The 17,017-nt window shown below is 37.3% G+C and overlaps 1 protein-coding gene across 16 annotated transcripts in view; it reads right to left on the reverse strand.

Moving 5' to 3' along the window:
- Positions 1 to 17,017, reverse strand: part of TASP1 (taspase 1) — a 233,348-nt gene that overhangs the window by 154,616 nt on the left and 61,715 nt on the right. For 15 of the 16 annotated variants that reach the window (XR_004984368.2, XR_004984367.2, XR_004984369.2 and 12 more), the window contains 2 exons: positions 12,410 to 12,489; positions 299 to 405 (listed from right to left, as the gene is read on the reverse strand). The exons of the other annotated variant lie outside the window; for it this stretch is intronic. Coding sequence is in view for 12 of the 15 variants with exons in the window: in XM_036418435.2 (XP_036274328.1) it covers positions 299 to 405; positions 12,410 to 12,489 (187 nt within the window). In the remaining 3 variants the exon portion in view is untranslated. The remainder of the gene's footprint in view (positions 1 to 298; positions 406 to 12,409; positions 12,490 to 17,017) is intronic. 16 annotated transcript variants of the gene reach the window in all.

The following is a 17,017-nucleotide window of genomic DNA, read 5'->3' on the forward strand; positions in this document are numbered from 1 at the left end:
AAAATACACACTGGATTGGAAGACTTAAAAAAAAAAAGTTTAATAACTCACTAATAATTTTTCATTCGTTACATTTTTAAGTAATATTTTGGATTCACTGGTTTAAATAAATTATTAAAATTCATTCCACCTTTTTATTATTACTTTTTTAATGGAACTATTGGAAAATTTAGAAGGATGTATGTGGCATGCATAATATTTTTACTGGATCATACTACTTTAAAGCTTATATATCTAAAAGCAAATTAAAGATATCACTAAGATAGATTAATGATTAATATTTCAAATACCTCCTGACCTTTTCATTTGATTGTCTTTTCTTCTTTAGTTGAATGAAATCTGTTTCCACCCTTTCTGCCAGCTCTAGTTTCCTCTTGTTTCTTTTAAATGCAGCTAAACTGAATCCTATAAAAGAAACATTAAAAATGACATTTGATAAATATTAGGGCAATGAGGCAGATGCCATATCCTGAAGAGCCTTTTCCAGACAAATTCTTAAGAATGTTGGATAGAAGGTTTAAAAAGTCTTTTCAATGCATGCTAAAGTCAGGAAAATAAGACAAATACCCTTAGGTTAAAGAAGTAAGAAAAAGGTCAAATCCAGAGACACAAGTCCTGAGGGTATATATATGCTACCCAGAGGTATCTGATAATGCATACCACCACCAACTTTAGTTTTGAAAGTCTCTGTGCATAAAGGACAAGAGGTGAAACCTGGGGACAATGCAACTCAAGGTAACATACTGGAGATTATCCACAAAAAAAGAAACAAACCCCAAAAAGGTGCTATGCCCAGTAAAAAGGAAAATCAGAAAAGGCCACCCTATGCAAAGAAACAGGAAACTTGCGAGTCTCCGGCTTAGATTTATGTGTAAAGGAGAAAAAGTCTCTCTAGATAATTCATGACCAAGGACTTTCAGATAGGTTTAGAGAAGAATTCATTTTAGTGACAAAAATCTCAATGTGCTAGTGCCTCAACAACTCATAAAACACAAATGCAAATACTCCCTGAGAAAAAACCTTAACTTACCACACTTCAGAGAATTCCTACTTTTCAATTAAATGAAACAAATGGCCCATAGTTTTAAAATAATTCACAAAACACATGAGAAATAAACCATCAAGAATAAAACTTTGCCAGATATCAGAAAGCATAATTCAGCTTAAACCTACAAAGACTTCAGATACTGAAATAATCAAATACAGACTATAAAACATGTTTATGCTCATGGAAAGAAAGGCATAATACTGAAAACATAAATAAGGAACAAAAGATGATAAAGTGGTAGGAAGACTTGAAATAGAACCAAATAGAGCTTCTAAAAGTAAAAAAAATAATAATAATCATTAAAAATGTAAAATGATATACAGATATAAAAAGCCAATTAGATTCAATTGATAAATGAGACATTACAAAGTAGAATACAACACTGCAGATATTACCAAAGTTTTCTTATAATGGCATCAAGGAGAGACATAAGTCAAGCCCAGAGCCCTTTAAAAGTGGCAGTTCTCCCTGAAACCAGTTTGGCTCAGTGGATAGAGCATCAGCCTGCGGACTGAAAGGTCCCAGATTCGATTCCGGTCAAGGGCATGTACCTTGGTTGTGGGCATATCCCCAGTAGGGGGTGTGCAAGAGGCAGCTGATAGATGATTCTCTCTCGTCGATGTTTCTAACTCTCTATCCCTCTTTCTTTCTCTCTGTAAAAAATCAATAAAATATATATATATTTTTTTTTTTAAAGTGGCAGTTCTCTCACAACTCTGCACCTACTCTCTATCCCAACACCAAGTACATTCAGGCATTCTTAGATAATGGCATAATAGGAGGGGGAGGGAGGAAGGAGAATAGAAAGAGGAGGGAGAAAATGGGGATGGGGAATATTGGAAAGAAATTTTGGATTGTCTGGGTCCTTTGCATAGATTTGCAAACATGTGACTTGGGTATGTCAGGGAATAATAAACTTTTAACTAAGTTTAAGTAGATTCTAATTAATAGTGTGTGAAGTAGAAAATATATAGTGGTCTTTGTCCTGATTCCTGGCACAGAGTTCTTAAAACCTTTATAATTTCCTAGGTGATAAGAGCACTATGATCACCTTTTATCCTAACACTGCATCTTTGACCCAGTTCCTGAAAGCTCCTAACTCTGAATTTCCAGGATGATATGTCTTTTGTTCTGATGAGGCAACTCTTGGTTGGCTTCTAAACAGCTTCAGGATGGGGATGGGTCACCAGTAAGACAAAGCCATAATTAAAAGCTTGGAACTTTTATCCAGCCTTTTCCCATCCTCGGGGAAGGAGATAGGGACTGGCTATTGAGTTAATGTACAATCATGCCTACATGATGAAACCTCCATAAAAGTCCCTAAAGTATAAATCCTAGAGAGCTTCCAGGTGGCTGAATACATCTACGTGTTGGGCAGGTAGAACATGCCAACTCCACAAGGACAGAAGGTCCTGCACTCAGGGCCCTTCCAGACCTTGCCCTATGTACCTATCTATAATTCTGGCAGTTCATTCATATCCTCTAATATGCTTTGTAATAAACTGCTAATCTAGTAAGTAAACTGTTTTCCAGAGTTTCCTGAGCCTCTCTAGCAAATTAATCAAACCCCAAAAAAGGAGCCATGAGAACTTCTAATGGCTAGCCAGTCAGTTGGAAGCACAGGTGACAACCTGGGCTTGTGATTGGCATCTAAAGGGGAAGTGCTGCTCGGCTAGTGCAGCTCAATGGTTGAGCATCAACCTATGAACCAGGAAGTCACAGTTCGATTCCCAGTCAGGGCACATGCCCAGGTTGTGGGCTCCATCCCCAGTGTGAGACATGCAGGAGGCAGCCCACCCATAATTCTCTCTCATCCTTGATGTTTCTCTCTCTCCCTCTCCCTTCCTCTCTGACATCAATAAAAATATATTGATATTTAAAAAATAAATAAAATAAAATAAAATAAAATAAAATAAAATAAAATAAAATAAAAGGGGAAGTGCAATCTTATGGGACTGAGCCCTTAACCTGTGAGGTTTGTACTAACTCCAGTTAGTGTCAGAATTAAATTGAATTGCAGGACAACTGGATGGTACAGAGAATTGATTGGTGTAGAAAACCCTCACATGTTATATCAGAAGTGATACAGGGAGTTGTGAGTGTGACAGAAGTATGCAAGTAAAAGAGGGGGGGAAAGTGTTTTTTTCCATTCACAGTGCACACACACTTGACAAAAGTAAAAGCAAAAAATAATATCTGGAAAAAGACACCTTCATCCTAGGCCATTTGTAAGTCTACAAGAGTAATTATTTAAGGGCAATAAAAACTATATAGTCAAAGATAATCAGGAGCCAAGGAAATGAGGCACCATGAATAATAATAAGAAGAAAAAATGCCTATGTGTACCACATATAATGGAATTATCAGGCACAATATGAAACAAGTATCCTTATAATAATTAAAGAGTAAATAAAAAACATGAAAATACCTATATTATATACTATAAATTAAATTACAGATTCTTAAAAAAATAGAACTTCTAGAAATAAAAAAGCAGATAACCAAACTTAAAATCTCAATGTATTTGCTTGGTAGTTGACAAGATATAAAAAAAGAAATTGGTGAATTAAAAGCCTGAGCAGAAATAAGTTTTCCAGAATGTGTCTAAAAAGATAAAATGATGGAAAACACAGAAGATTAAGAAACAGGGAAAATAAAGTAAAAAGGTCTATTATATATTTAACTAGAGGCCCAGTGCACAAATTCATGCACGGGTGGGTTCCTCAGCCTGGCTGGTGATTGGGGCTGCTGGGACTGTCTCTACCAGTCCTTGGGCCAACTAGAGCTGGCCAACCAAGGGTAGGGACTGCGGGAGATTGGCTGACTGCAAGAGGCTGGCTGTGGGAGCCCACTGACTATCTGCCCCCTGGTGGTCAGTGAGCATCATAGCTACCGGTTGACTGAACAATTGCTTAGGCTTTTATACATATAGATCAGAATTTCAGAGGTGAAAATAAAAGAATGAAAAATGGCTACAGGGTTCCCTAGAGTAGAGTGAGGAAAACAACAGCAAAAATGTTGACAGAGTTTTGGTAAACGCTCAATATAGGAGAGACAAAGTTTAAAGTTTGAGACTTTGCACAGAAATCCCAGAAAGGCCTACACATATATCTTAGGAATAATAAATAAATACCCATGGACACAGACAATAATGTGGTGAAAGGGGTGGTTTGAGGGGAGATGGTATAGGAAACCAATGGGGAAGAAAAGGGGGACATATATAAAACTTTCAACAATCAAGATAAAAATTTAAAATAAGGGTAAAATAAATAAAAGCTTTGAAAGAAAACAAGTCTAGGATTAAGAACAAAACTAAAATGGACTGTTTAACAAAGCCTAAAACCAGACTGTGACAACATCAAGGTTATCTGCAAATGTTTAATTACATGCTAGGATAAAACTCAACATCATTTAAAGAAAGATAAAAAAAAATCCATAGTACCTAAAATGTATCATTCACAATGCCTGAGTTGCAATATAAACAATTATGATATTTGCAACTAAACAGGAAGATATGATTCAGAGTCAAGAGGGAAAAAAAATCTATTAATGGAAATTGACCCATAGGAGATTTGACTTTGGATGGTGGACACAAAGTACAATATATAGATCTTATAACATAGAAACTCACACCTGAAACCTATATGTTCATATTGATCAATACATTTAATTTTTTTTAATTGACCCAGATGACCTAAATTTTAGAATTAGTAGTCAAAGATTTTAAAATAACAATAACAAAAATATGTTAATAATGAGTATAATGAGTGAAGACATGGGAATTTCAAGAGAGAGATGAAAATTGCTTTTTAAAAATGGAGCTTTATAACTGAAAGCTATATTTTTAAAATCATTACATAAGATTAATATTAGATACTAATGAAGAAAAGATTAGTGAACTTTAAGACAATTCAACAGAATTCATACAAATAAAAGTGTAAATGTTAATTTTCTGTCAACTTGAGTGGGCAGCAGCTACCCAGATATTTGGTCAAATATTATTCTAGATATGTCTGTAAAGGTGTGTTTGATGAGGGTGAGATTAACATTTAAATCGGTAGCCTGAATAAAGCAGATTGTCCTACCCAATATAGGGTAGACCTTATCCAATTAGTTGAAAGCATTCATAGAACTAAAATGTAGACTCTCTTCTAAGTAAGAGAGAATTCATTTTGCCTGACTACTTCCTACTGGAACATGGACTTTTATTTGCCTCTGTCTTTGAGCTAAAACCTCAGCTTTTTCTGGGTCTCAAACCCAACAGCCTTCACACTGGAACTACATGACTGGCCCTCCTGGTTCTCAGGCCTTTGGACTTGGATTGAAAATCCAGCTTCCTGACTGACCCTGAAGTTCCTGGGACTTGTCAGTCTCCATAACTATTAATCATTTATAATAAATATTTTAAGGTGAGTAGATAAATAGCTAGGCAGACAGACAAACAGATAGATCTTGTTTTGGTCCTATTTCTATGGAGAATCCAGAAAACACAGAGAAAAAAGGATGAAAAAGTAAGAGCTTTAATAACAAATGGCAGCACAAAATATTTTAACGTAAATAGAATTGAAATCCTAGAAACAAATGAGAGAAAGCACAAACAAAGAGTCTAAGAAGTTTTTCCTAATCTGATTAAAAACTGTAACCCACAGATTCAACAGGCACAGTAAAAACTAAGCAGAAAGAAACCACACCTAGGCATATCATGTTTAAAATGCTGAAAACCAAAGATAAATGAATAATTCTTAAAAGCAGTTAAGAGAAAAAAGAAAACACATTGCATACAGGGAAACAATGATAAAAATAATGTCTGAATTTCCAATCATAAACAAAGTAATTTAAAGATAATGTACTGGCATCATCAAAAGTGCTAAAAGATACCCAGGTGATGTGGCTCAGTGGTTGAGCATCAACCTATAAACCAGGAGGTCATAGTCAGGGCACATGCCCAGATTGTGGGCTTGGTCCCCACTGGGAGACATGCAGGAGGCAGCCAATCAATGAGTCTCTCTCATCACTGATGTTTCTATCACTCTCTCCTTCTCCCTTCCTCCCTTCAGTCATAAGACAGGACAAAATTCTGAAACATGCTACAACATGGGTGAACCCTGAAAACATTATGCTAAGTGAGAAAGGCAGACACAAAAGGACAAACATTGTATTGAGACAGCATAGGAACTTAGGCCTGAAAACAGAAAATACCAGGTACCCCGGAAGTGAAGTGAAGACCAGGTGATCAAAAGAAACTTGAGGGAAGCTGACCACAAAAATGTCACCCCCCCCCCTTCAGTCCCATTCAAAAATGCAGTATCTAATTTTATCTCCCTACTAACTACCTGCTTAAACTACTGACCTGAAGGTACAGTTGATTAAGGTTTGACCACTATAGGACCTTCCTAAGGTGGCAGCAATGAACCGTCTACCATCTTGCTCCAACAGTGCCAGGCAATACAGCTGGAAATGGAAGTCAACCAACCCTAAAATGGAAAATCCTGCAAACCTGCCTTTTTCAAAACACCCACCTTTTTGCACAAGCCCACTTTGTCCCCAGCATATAAAAGCAAGCCAAGCAGAGCCAGTCTTCCCCACCCCGCTTTCCATGAGCCAGTTCAGAGGGCCTTCCTTTCCTCTGTGCTATCTCCCTTGTGCTTGAGCATAAGCTTAATAAAATCTAATTGGGGATTTCTCTGGGATTTCCTCTTGATTTCTATTTTGGGGAACCCAAGAACCCCACTGCCAGTAACAGTATGATTCCACTTATAAGAGGGTCCTAAAATAGACAAATTCAGAGAGGAAAAAATAGACTAGAGGTTACTAGGGGCTTACAAACAAAGAGAATGAGAACTTGTTTGACAAGGTACAAAATTTTTGTTTGGGATGAATATGTTATGGAAATCCATGATGGTTACACAACACTGTGAATGTGCTTAGTACCACTGAATTAAAACTGTTAAACTAGTAAATTTTAAGGTAGGTATATTTTACCACAATAAAAAAAATAAAGAAGTACAAAAGAAAACTCCTGCCAACCTAGAAGACTACATTCAACAAAAATTATATATTTTAAAATTAAAGGCAAAAATAAAATTTTTCAGATAATGAAAACTGTGGGTAGGACCTAGGGAATTCAGATCCAAAAGGGCCTGGCTCAGGTTCCTCTGCAGAACCTTGGCAGCTTCCATGGTGTCCTGAGTTTTGCCTCACTCATTTAGGGAGGTTTCTGTACACCGTGGAAGAGGGCATAGCCAGCAACTTGTTTTGCATCAAGAGACAACAGGCACCCTCACACTTCTCCTCCACCAACTGGCAGAAGAAGTGGCCCAGGCTCTTCAGAGCCACATCCTCGTGGTTAAAACAGAAACCCAGAGAGAGGAAGGTGTAGGAGGCCTGCAGATGCATGTAGACCAGGCAGTCAATGGTGGCCTCCACCTCAGTGGAATAATTCTGATAAGTTTGGGACCACATGGTTGCTCAGCAAGAAGGAGCTAAGCTCAAAAATGGTGCTGGCTGATTTTGAAGCCAAAGATGGTTGATGTGATTCTGAAAGCAATGGAAGAGCATAATTTCTACTCCTAAATTCACTATAGACCAACATTATTCTTTTTTTGCAAGAAATAGATGAATATATCACTTAACTTTCAAATACCTTACTTGTTCTTGTTAGTTGCTTATGTAAGTCACAAGAAATCTATAGCAATATGTGTGTGGGGGGGTATGTATATATATATATATATATATATTTCTTGTTATAAGCACAAAACACTAATTCATAGTCAAAATATTTTGTCATCTGCAAAATATTTAGTAATAGTTGTTGTTTTTTAATTTATTTTTTAATATATTTTATTGATTTTTTACAGAGAGGAAGTGAGACAGATAGAGGGTTAGAAACATCGATGAGGGAGAGTCATTGATCAGCTGCCTCCTGCACACCCCCCATCGGAGATATGCCCGCAACCAAGGCACATGCCCCTGACCAGAATCGAACCAGGGACCCTTCAGTCCACAGGCCAACGCTCTATCCACTGAGCCAAACCGGTTTCGGTGTAATAGCTGTTTTATAACACCTTTTTATATAAATGTTCTGAATTAATAAGAAGTACAAAATAATTAAAACTGGCTAACTGAACACAAGAGCAAGTTCATCTCCACTCTACTAAAACTTTACCAAAAAGAAATTGAAAGGGACAAAAGACTGATATACATAGGGATGATAAAAACGAGGAGGGCAATACCAACCTAATGCTAGAAAGCAGAAAGCAAATGGATGAATACACAGTAACTGACAAACCCTGATGACTAGTAGCCAAGAAAACACAAATCAAACTAATTTCTTCCAAAGTAAACTAATCTGACCAAAAACTATCAGAAGAGCTCCAAACAGAAAGCACCTGTTACCTCTGAAAGCCAGGCTGAAATTGAAAACAGAAAAACTAGCAGAAGCTGTAATAAGGAACAGATAAATGCCTAATCCCCTCCTCCTGCTTTCAGGAAGCATGAGTTAACATTGGAAAGGCTGAACCAGAGGGCCCCAAATAAGTGGACATCAAGTACAGCCCGGGGGCAGGTATCAGGATTCTACTTAAAACTGGGATTTATATAAAAAGTCTGAGAAAAAAATAGGTAAGTCTTTTAGTCCCTTGCCTTGATCTAAACCAGAATACTGGCTATTGCCCTGCCAGAGCTGGGAAGATTTCTCTCTAAACTAATACAAAAGAGAAACATATTGGGGGAACAACTGGGAATTCCCACAACAAAAAAAGCATGATCACACCATCCTCCTTGAAGTCATGCAGACCTGTCCTCACAAAGTCTTGCAGCAAAATAAGAAAAAAAAAAAAAAAAAACCTAAGCAGAGGACTCAACAAGATGGCGGCATAGGGCAGACACCCGAATGCAGTCTACCACAAGTTTGAATTTAGAACTAAAAAACAGGGGAAACATCACCCTGAGGTGCCGGACGGCTGGCTGAGGGGAGGCTCTACCATCTGGGAAGGAGAGAGAAGGCGCGCTGAACCTCAGGAACTGTGAAGGTACGGAAAACTGTGTGCGCGAAAAGGCAGCTGCAGAGTTCACTGCCAGCTTGCTTGCGGAGAGGGCGGGCCAAGTTTGCTACCGGCTTACTCCCTGCATGCGGAGAGGGCGGCCAGCTAATGCATGGCTGGCTTTCTTGTTCAGGAGGAAAACAGAACCACCCTATTGCGTTGATAGACGGCCCCAGATAGGGAGAGGCCAGACTGTCGGACAGTGGGCAGAGATCTCTCGGAGGTGTGTGAAGCCAGCAGCCATTACTGTGGGACTCAGAAACCAGACCCTCGTAGGGAGGGGCTGAATCAAGCTTGTCTGCACCACCGGAGACTCCACCCCATCCAAGCAGAGCACAGAAGCCCTTCCAGTGGCTAGCTTCCTCATCTGCTGCCAATAGGACTCTCCTAGGGAGGGGCAGACAGGAATCTAAAGCTTGTCTGCACCTATACCAAAAAGGTGCGTGTCTGCAACCAACTGTGCCAGATTCAACAAAGCTTGGCTGTGCCACCCCGAGACTCTGCCCATCCAAGCAGAATATAGAAACCCTCCTAGCTGAGGCACCTCTGATCCTCATAGCCAACTGGCTTGGAGATCAATGCTTCCCAGTGATACCAACAACAAGCAAGGCTTAACAACAAGACTGCACACACAGCCCACAAATGGCTACACCAAGACTGTCCACCTCACGTAACTGGGAGGCTGACTCACTGAAACATATAGGACACCTTAGCACACAAAGCCACCCTACCAACTAAGGAAAGCTGTGAAAATGCCAAGACAAGGAAATAGAGCACAAACAAAAGAAATGGAGGAAAAGAAGAGACTGGATATAGAGTTCAAAACCACGCTTATAAGGTTTTTCAAGAATTTCCTAGAAAAGGTCGACAAGACCTATTAGGAGATGAAAAGGGATCAACAAGAACTAATAAGGGATCAACAAGAACTAATAAGGGATCAACAGAAATAAAGAATATATTGTCTGAAATAAAAAATATTGTACAGAATCCTAAAAACAGAATGGAAGATCGCAAGAATCAAGTCAAAGATTTAGAACATAAAGAGCCAGAAGACATTCCTCCTCAGAAGCAAGAAGGCAAGAGAATCCAGAAAGTTGAAGATAATGTAAGAAACCTCTGGGACAACTTCAAGCGAACCAACATCAGAATTATGGGGGTCCCAGAAGATGAGAGAGAGCAAGATATTGAAAACATACTGAAAGAAATAGTGACAGAAAACTTCCCCCACCTGGTGAAGGAATTAGACTTACAAGTCCAGGAAGCACACAGAACTCCAAACAAAAGGAATCCAAAGAAGACCACACCAAGACACATCATAATTAAAATTCCAAGAGCAAAAGACAAAGAGAGAATATTAAAAGCAGCAAGAGCAAAGCAGGTAGTTACCTATAAAGGAGCACCCATACGATTGTCAGCTAATTTCTCAACAGAAACCATGCAGGCCAGACGGGAATGGCAAGAAATATTCAAGGTGATGAATAGCAAGAACCTACAGCCAAAAATAATTCACCCAGCAAAGCTATCACTCAGAATCGAAGGCCAGATAAAGAGCTTCACTAATAAAAAAAAAAGCTAAAGGAGTTCATCACCACCAAACCAGAATTATATGAATTGCTGAAGGGGGTTCTTTCAGAAGAGAAAGTAAATAAAGATAAAAACTATGAACAACAAATACGTAACTATCAACAAGTGAATCTATCAATAAAAACCAAGGGAATTAAAAAAAAATCTGATGAACAATATTAACTGGTGAATATAATAGAATCAGAGGTATGATAGGGGAGTGGATTGACGATTCTCAGGGAAAAAGGGGATGGGGGGGGTGTGGGAAGAGACTGAACATAAACTGTGCACCTATGGATGAGGACAATGGGGGTGGGGAAAGGGCAGAGGGTGGGGTGGGAACCTGGTGGAGGAGAGCAATGGAGGATGGGAAGGGGGGGAATGAGGAACATTTGTAATAATATGAACAATAAAGATTCATTTAAAGGAAAAAAAAAATATGACGCCAGCCACATATGTAATTTAAAATATTCCAGTAAACACATTAAAGAGAAAATAAAATAAATAAATAAATACTAAGCAGATTCAAAAAAACTAAACAGATAATGTGAATTTGGAGAGAGGAAAATGGAATCCCAAATAACAGTGCGGTGAAGACCATCAATGACAAATACACAGCAGGCCTGCTAAGCATCCACTCTAGACTTAAGGTGCCAGGTGAGGTGTCTCCAAGAAAAACAAAATTGCCCTGGCTGGTGTGGCTCAGTTAGGTGGAACATTGCACCCTTCTAGGTAAACCTTTGTATCTCTAATGGCAAATTCCTAGAAGCAGAATATGTTTAAGGCTCTTAGTCTATACTACTTAGCTATCCTCCAAAATTTCTGCCAATTTACATTTGTAGCTACAATATATGATGTTCAGTTCACCACACATCTACCAGTAATAATGTAATATTTTTTAACTCTCACAAATTAAGAGAACAAATTTAACATGTACTAATTTTGATATAAATTTCCCGTTAGTTAAATTACCTACTTATGACTTTTGACCATTTTTCTACTGGGGTATTATATGTTTTTGTGTGGTTCTTAATTAGGTAAACCTTTTCACAGATTAAGAATAGGTATCCTTTTGTCATATTTATGATAAGTGTTTTTTTCAGTCTTAACTCCCAGTCACTTTTGTTTTTCCTTCTCTTGCACTTGGTACACAGAAAGACCTTCCTCAACTCAGGGACAGCTAAATGATGATCTGTTTTCTTCTCGCTCTCTGCGGGGGTGGTATGATGGTTTTATTGTTAGTAATTATTTTAAGTAACCTAAAAGAAATCCTTTTAGCAATACTTCTATAAAAACATGAGAAAGTAATGCAGGGCCCAGAGCAGTTTGGCTCAGTTGATTGTGCGTTAACCCATGCACCAAAAGTTTGCTGGTTCAATTCTGGGTAGGGTATTTGCCCAGGTCACAGGCTAGATCCTGGATAGGGGGGCATGCAGGAGGCAGCCGATTGATGTTCTGCGCTCACATCAATGTTTCTCTTTCTCCTTCTCTCTTCCTCTCTCTCTGAAAATAAATAGAAGTATTTTTTTAATAATAATAATAAGAAGAAGAAGCAGCAGCAGCAGCAACAGTAATGCAGGGACCTCAAGAATATAAACATAGCTTAAAAACAAATAATTTTCTACGTCTTTTAACTAGAAATATTTCAACATATAAGCTTTCTTCCTTAAATGTCAGTACTATCTAGGTCAAAAGCAATGTAACACTCTCAGGTATATGTGCTAATATAGCTTAATTTTGAAAAGCTTTTACTCACTTGTGGTCATGATGTTAGGAGGGCAAGAAGGTATTCCATGATCTACTGCCCATCTGTAGGCTCCTTCTCCAACTAAAAAGCTAACAACAGAAAAATTATTCTTTTAAAAATTTCCAGTGTCGTCATCTCCTACAAATTCAATTAAGTAATATAGTAAAGCAACTGAAAAAAAAAAAAAGTTTTGCATAGAGATATAATAATTCTAGACTTCTTTGAAATAATAATATACCTATCTGTCAAAAAATTCTTTTAATTTTTTTCTAAGTTAGAGAAAGAAATGTTATTTCATTTGTAATAACTAATAAGTAAAAATCAACGTAGTAGTTGATTCCCCAGTGGAAAATATTAAGATTTGCCTTGGATCAACATGGTTCTCAGCTGACATCACAAAATCTATTTAATCCGATTAAGAGTTGAAGTTTAAGTGAATGTCTTCAGATATGGTATTCTCACCTAATAAACACCTGACATAACTCAAAAGGAAAAGCCCTAGTACATTTAGAAAAGCCCTAAAACAATAAGATGTGCTTATATTTCTAAGCCTTGATGCAACAAAAATATATACCTGACCCTCAGGATCATTTTTACTGTGTGAAGTAAAGTACAGTGATGTCCCAAAAGTAATTTTTAAGTCTCAAGCTGCACATTTGAACATAAGAAAGTAAATAAAGCAATGCTGTTAGCCAGCTCTAAAAGACTTATTTTCAAAGGTTTCAAATAGCATGCAGGATAATTAGCCACCCCATTTTCTAACACATAATAGCAAGCAGTTACCATTATAATCAGTCACTTCATCTCCTTCCATAGCCAACTCCTTCAAGATTTCAGCCAGCTAGTAATGGATTCCTTGAACAAGTGCCTACTCATTAGTTTGCTGTTCCCTATTTTTTGTTTCTATTCTTCTAATCATTCCAACACTAAAAAACTCAAAGCAATACATATTGAAGTCTTTAGATTTGATTGTTAGTAATAAGATCAGTGACAGACTGGCAAAACAAAATCTAAGTAGACACTCAGAAACATACCCAAATGGTTCCAATGAAAAACTAAATGGTTAAGCCCAACATACTGTTTTCCAATGAACATAAAGGTGTGGATGGAGGGGGCACTGAAAAAAGAGAGGAGGAAGGGCCAACTGGAATAAACAACATTACCTCTTCAAACTCCCACTTTAAAAAAAAAAATTCTAAAGGATTCTGAAAATATAAAACAGTTTCTCCAATTCTTATATCAGATGAAAAACACAGCAAAGAAACTGCAAAGAAAAGCTGCCACGTAGAGTTCAAATGGAAGAATAACTGAAATAGGAACATGGATGTGAGTTGAGCTGATTTGACAGCATTTTTAGTGCTTCCTTCTACTAGAAACAGAATTTGGATATAAGAAATGACTTCTCTTCATGCAAAGATGTAAAAGAGATGCTGAAATGATAAACCACATGATCAGGAGGTGAATTTAGAGCTGAATCTAGTATTCTCAGTAGACCCAATGGTCATTTTGAGTTCAATCCCAGTATCTGGAATCAATGGCATTTTACAAAATATTCTTAATTTTATCTTTCATTTTTTAGTCACTCATAAATTTGATTCTAAATAAAATCTACCTGCCATTGTCTGCTATGCAAGTTTTTAAGTAATTTGGATATTTTACAATATTCACAGGAAGTGAATATATTTGGATGCCATTTTATTAATTAGAATACTGAATATCAAACCTTAAATTACTATAAAAATTACATGTCTAATAGTTCATCATCACACAAAATGGAATAACTGCTCCTGAAATCACTAAAAGATCCTGTAAAGCTACATAAGCTTTTGCCAAAAAAACAAAACAAAAAACTATACATGTAAAAAAAAAAACACAAAAACTTTCCAGAACATTAAATGCAGTACCAATTCAAATGTCTCTGTCTTCTGACTCTCCAAGGAGAAAGCTTTTAGAATAGTTTCACCTGAATCAAGTTTATTTTTTTAATAAATCTTTATTGTTCATATTATTACAAATGTTCATTTTTTTCCCCCTCCATTGCTCCCCTCCACCAGGTTCCCATTCCACCCTCTGCCCTTTCTCCACCCCCCATTGTCCTCATCCATAGGTGCAGGCTCTTCCCACACCCTCCATTCCCCTTTTTCCTGAGAATCGTCAGTTCACTCCCCTTCCATACCTCTGATTCTATTATATTCACTAGTTAATATTGTTCATCAGGTTTTTTAATTCCCTTGGCTTTTAGTTTCACTTCTTGATAGTTACGTATTTGTTGATCATAATTTTTATCTATATCTTCTTCCTCTTCCTAAAGAACCCCTTTTAGCAATTCATATAATTCTGATTTGGCAGTGATGAACTCCTTTAGCTTTTTTTTATTTGTGAAGCTCTTTATCTTGCCCTCGATTCTGAGTGATAGCTTTGCTGGGTAGAGTATTTTTGGATGTAGGTTCTTGCTATTCATCACCTTGAATATTTCTTGCCGTTCCCGTCTGGCCTGCATGGTTTCTGTTGAGAAATCAGCTGACAGTTTTATGGGTGCTCCTTTATAGGTAACTGCCTGCTTTGCTCTTGCTGCTTTTAATATTCTCTTTGTATTTTGCTCTTGGAATTTTAATTATGATGTGTCTTGGTGTGGTCCTCTTTGGATTCCTTTTGTTTGGGGTTTTGTGCGCTTCCTGGACTTGTAAGTCTAATTCTTTCACCAGGTGGGGGAAGTTTTCTGTCACTATTTCTTTCAGTATCTTTCGGTATCTTGCTCTTTCTCTTCTTCTGGGACCCCCATAATTCTGATGTTGGTCCGTTTGAAAATGTCCCAGAGACCTATTTAGCACTACCTTTACAATTTACCCAAAATCTGACCACTTCTCACCACCTCCACCACTAACACCTTGGTCTGAGCCACTATCACCTGCTGCCTGGCCTGTTGCTAAGGCTTCACTGTTTTCATACTTGCCTTGCTCTGCCTCTGCCCCAGTATATTCTCACCAGCCACTGACATCCTTGTAAAGCATGTCAGATAATAATATTCCTCTTCTCAAAAACTGCAAAACCTTTCATGAGCACTCTAGCATAAAAACTGGAGTTTTCACAAGAATCTGCAAATTCTCCCAAGTGATCTGATCCTTGATGCCCCTCATCTTATCTCTTATTTCTGTTGTCCCCTTGCTAATTTTACTCCAGCCTCTTGTAAAAACTCAAACATGCCTTGGAGGCTTCTGCCGCAGGGCCTTCATCCTAACTACTCTCTATCCAGCTCTCCCAAAGGCCATGTCCCTCATCTGCTCCAGTATCTTTGCTTGACAAGACCTACTTAAAACTGCACCCCAACAAACTGCTCCCTTATCTAGTACTCCCAAACCCTCATTCTGCTTTTACATTTTTTTCTTTTTTCCACCTTATACCATACCATATACTTTATAATTTACATATTATATAGTTTATTTCTGTCTTCTCTAAATAAGCTATAAACTCTATAAGAATGGGAATCTTTGTGTTTTCTTTGATAATCCCAAGCATTTAGAATAATATCTAAAGCACAGTAAGCACTAAATAAACATTGACAAGATATTAAAAATAGAGTGTCAGCCGAAACCGGTTTGGCTCAATGGATAGAGCGTCAGCTTGGGGACTGAAGGGTCCCGGGTTCGATTCCGGTCAAGGGCATGTACCTTGGTTGCGGGCATATCCCCAGTAGGGGGTGTGCAAGAGGCGGCTGATCGATGACTCTCTCTCATCGATGTTTCTAACTCTCTATCTCTCTCCCTTCTTCTCTGTACAAAATCAATAAAATATATTTTAAAAATAAAAAATAAAAATAAATAAATAAATAAATAAATAAAATAAAATAAAATAAAAGATAAAAATAAAAAGAGTGTCAAAAATCCCTGAAAGACATTTTCCTTCTGTTATACCCACCTTAACTTACATTAAGACGAGTCTAAAGTGATATAAAACAAACAGCAGTAGTACTCTAGAGAGGCCAGCCCTGAGGTGGAATGATTAACACCTTCAGGAAGCTGAGCTGTAGGTGCTGCTGCAAGCCTAACACAGCCAAAGGTCTCAAGAAGGGCTATCTGGGCAAACACTGACGAGATTTACAATATTATGGATGAGAACCACCCATTTGCAACAAACCAAGAATCTAAAATTGTGTAACTTAGTGATTTAGAAAACTCTTAAGAATGCTCCTGGACCCCAATAATCAAATTCTCTATTGGATGAAAAAGATAGAGGAGAAAATGATAGCTTCTGCTTTAGACTTAAAAACTGATTTTTATTTATTTTATCTATCACTTCTTTGTTCATCACAAATATATAAAATTGAAGGCAAATTAGTAGGTATTAAGTAAAGCTTATAGACATAAAATACAAATAAAGAAGAACTTGCAATATTTGGAAATAACACAAATTTTAAAAATAAGAATTTAACTCTTTTAAAAAATGTATTACAGAAATTTTCAAGAAATTCTCTAAATTTACACATTTTAGAGAATAGTGTAATGAGCTAAATGGATCAACATATTTCATCAATTATTAATACACTAGTAGCCCAGTGCACAAATTCATGCACATTGAAAGGACATTAATTAGAAGAAATATTTTAATATCGCTGTTCAC

Source organism: Pipistrellus kuhlii, unplaced genomic scaffold (genome assembly GCF_014108245.1).
Source record: "Pipistrellus kuhlii isolate mPipKuh1 unplaced genomic scaffold, mPipKuh1.p scaffold_m20_p_6, whole genome shotgun sequence".
NCBI lineage: Eukaryota > Metazoa > Chordata > Mammalia > Chiroptera > Vespertilionidae > Pipistrellus > Pipistrellus kuhlii.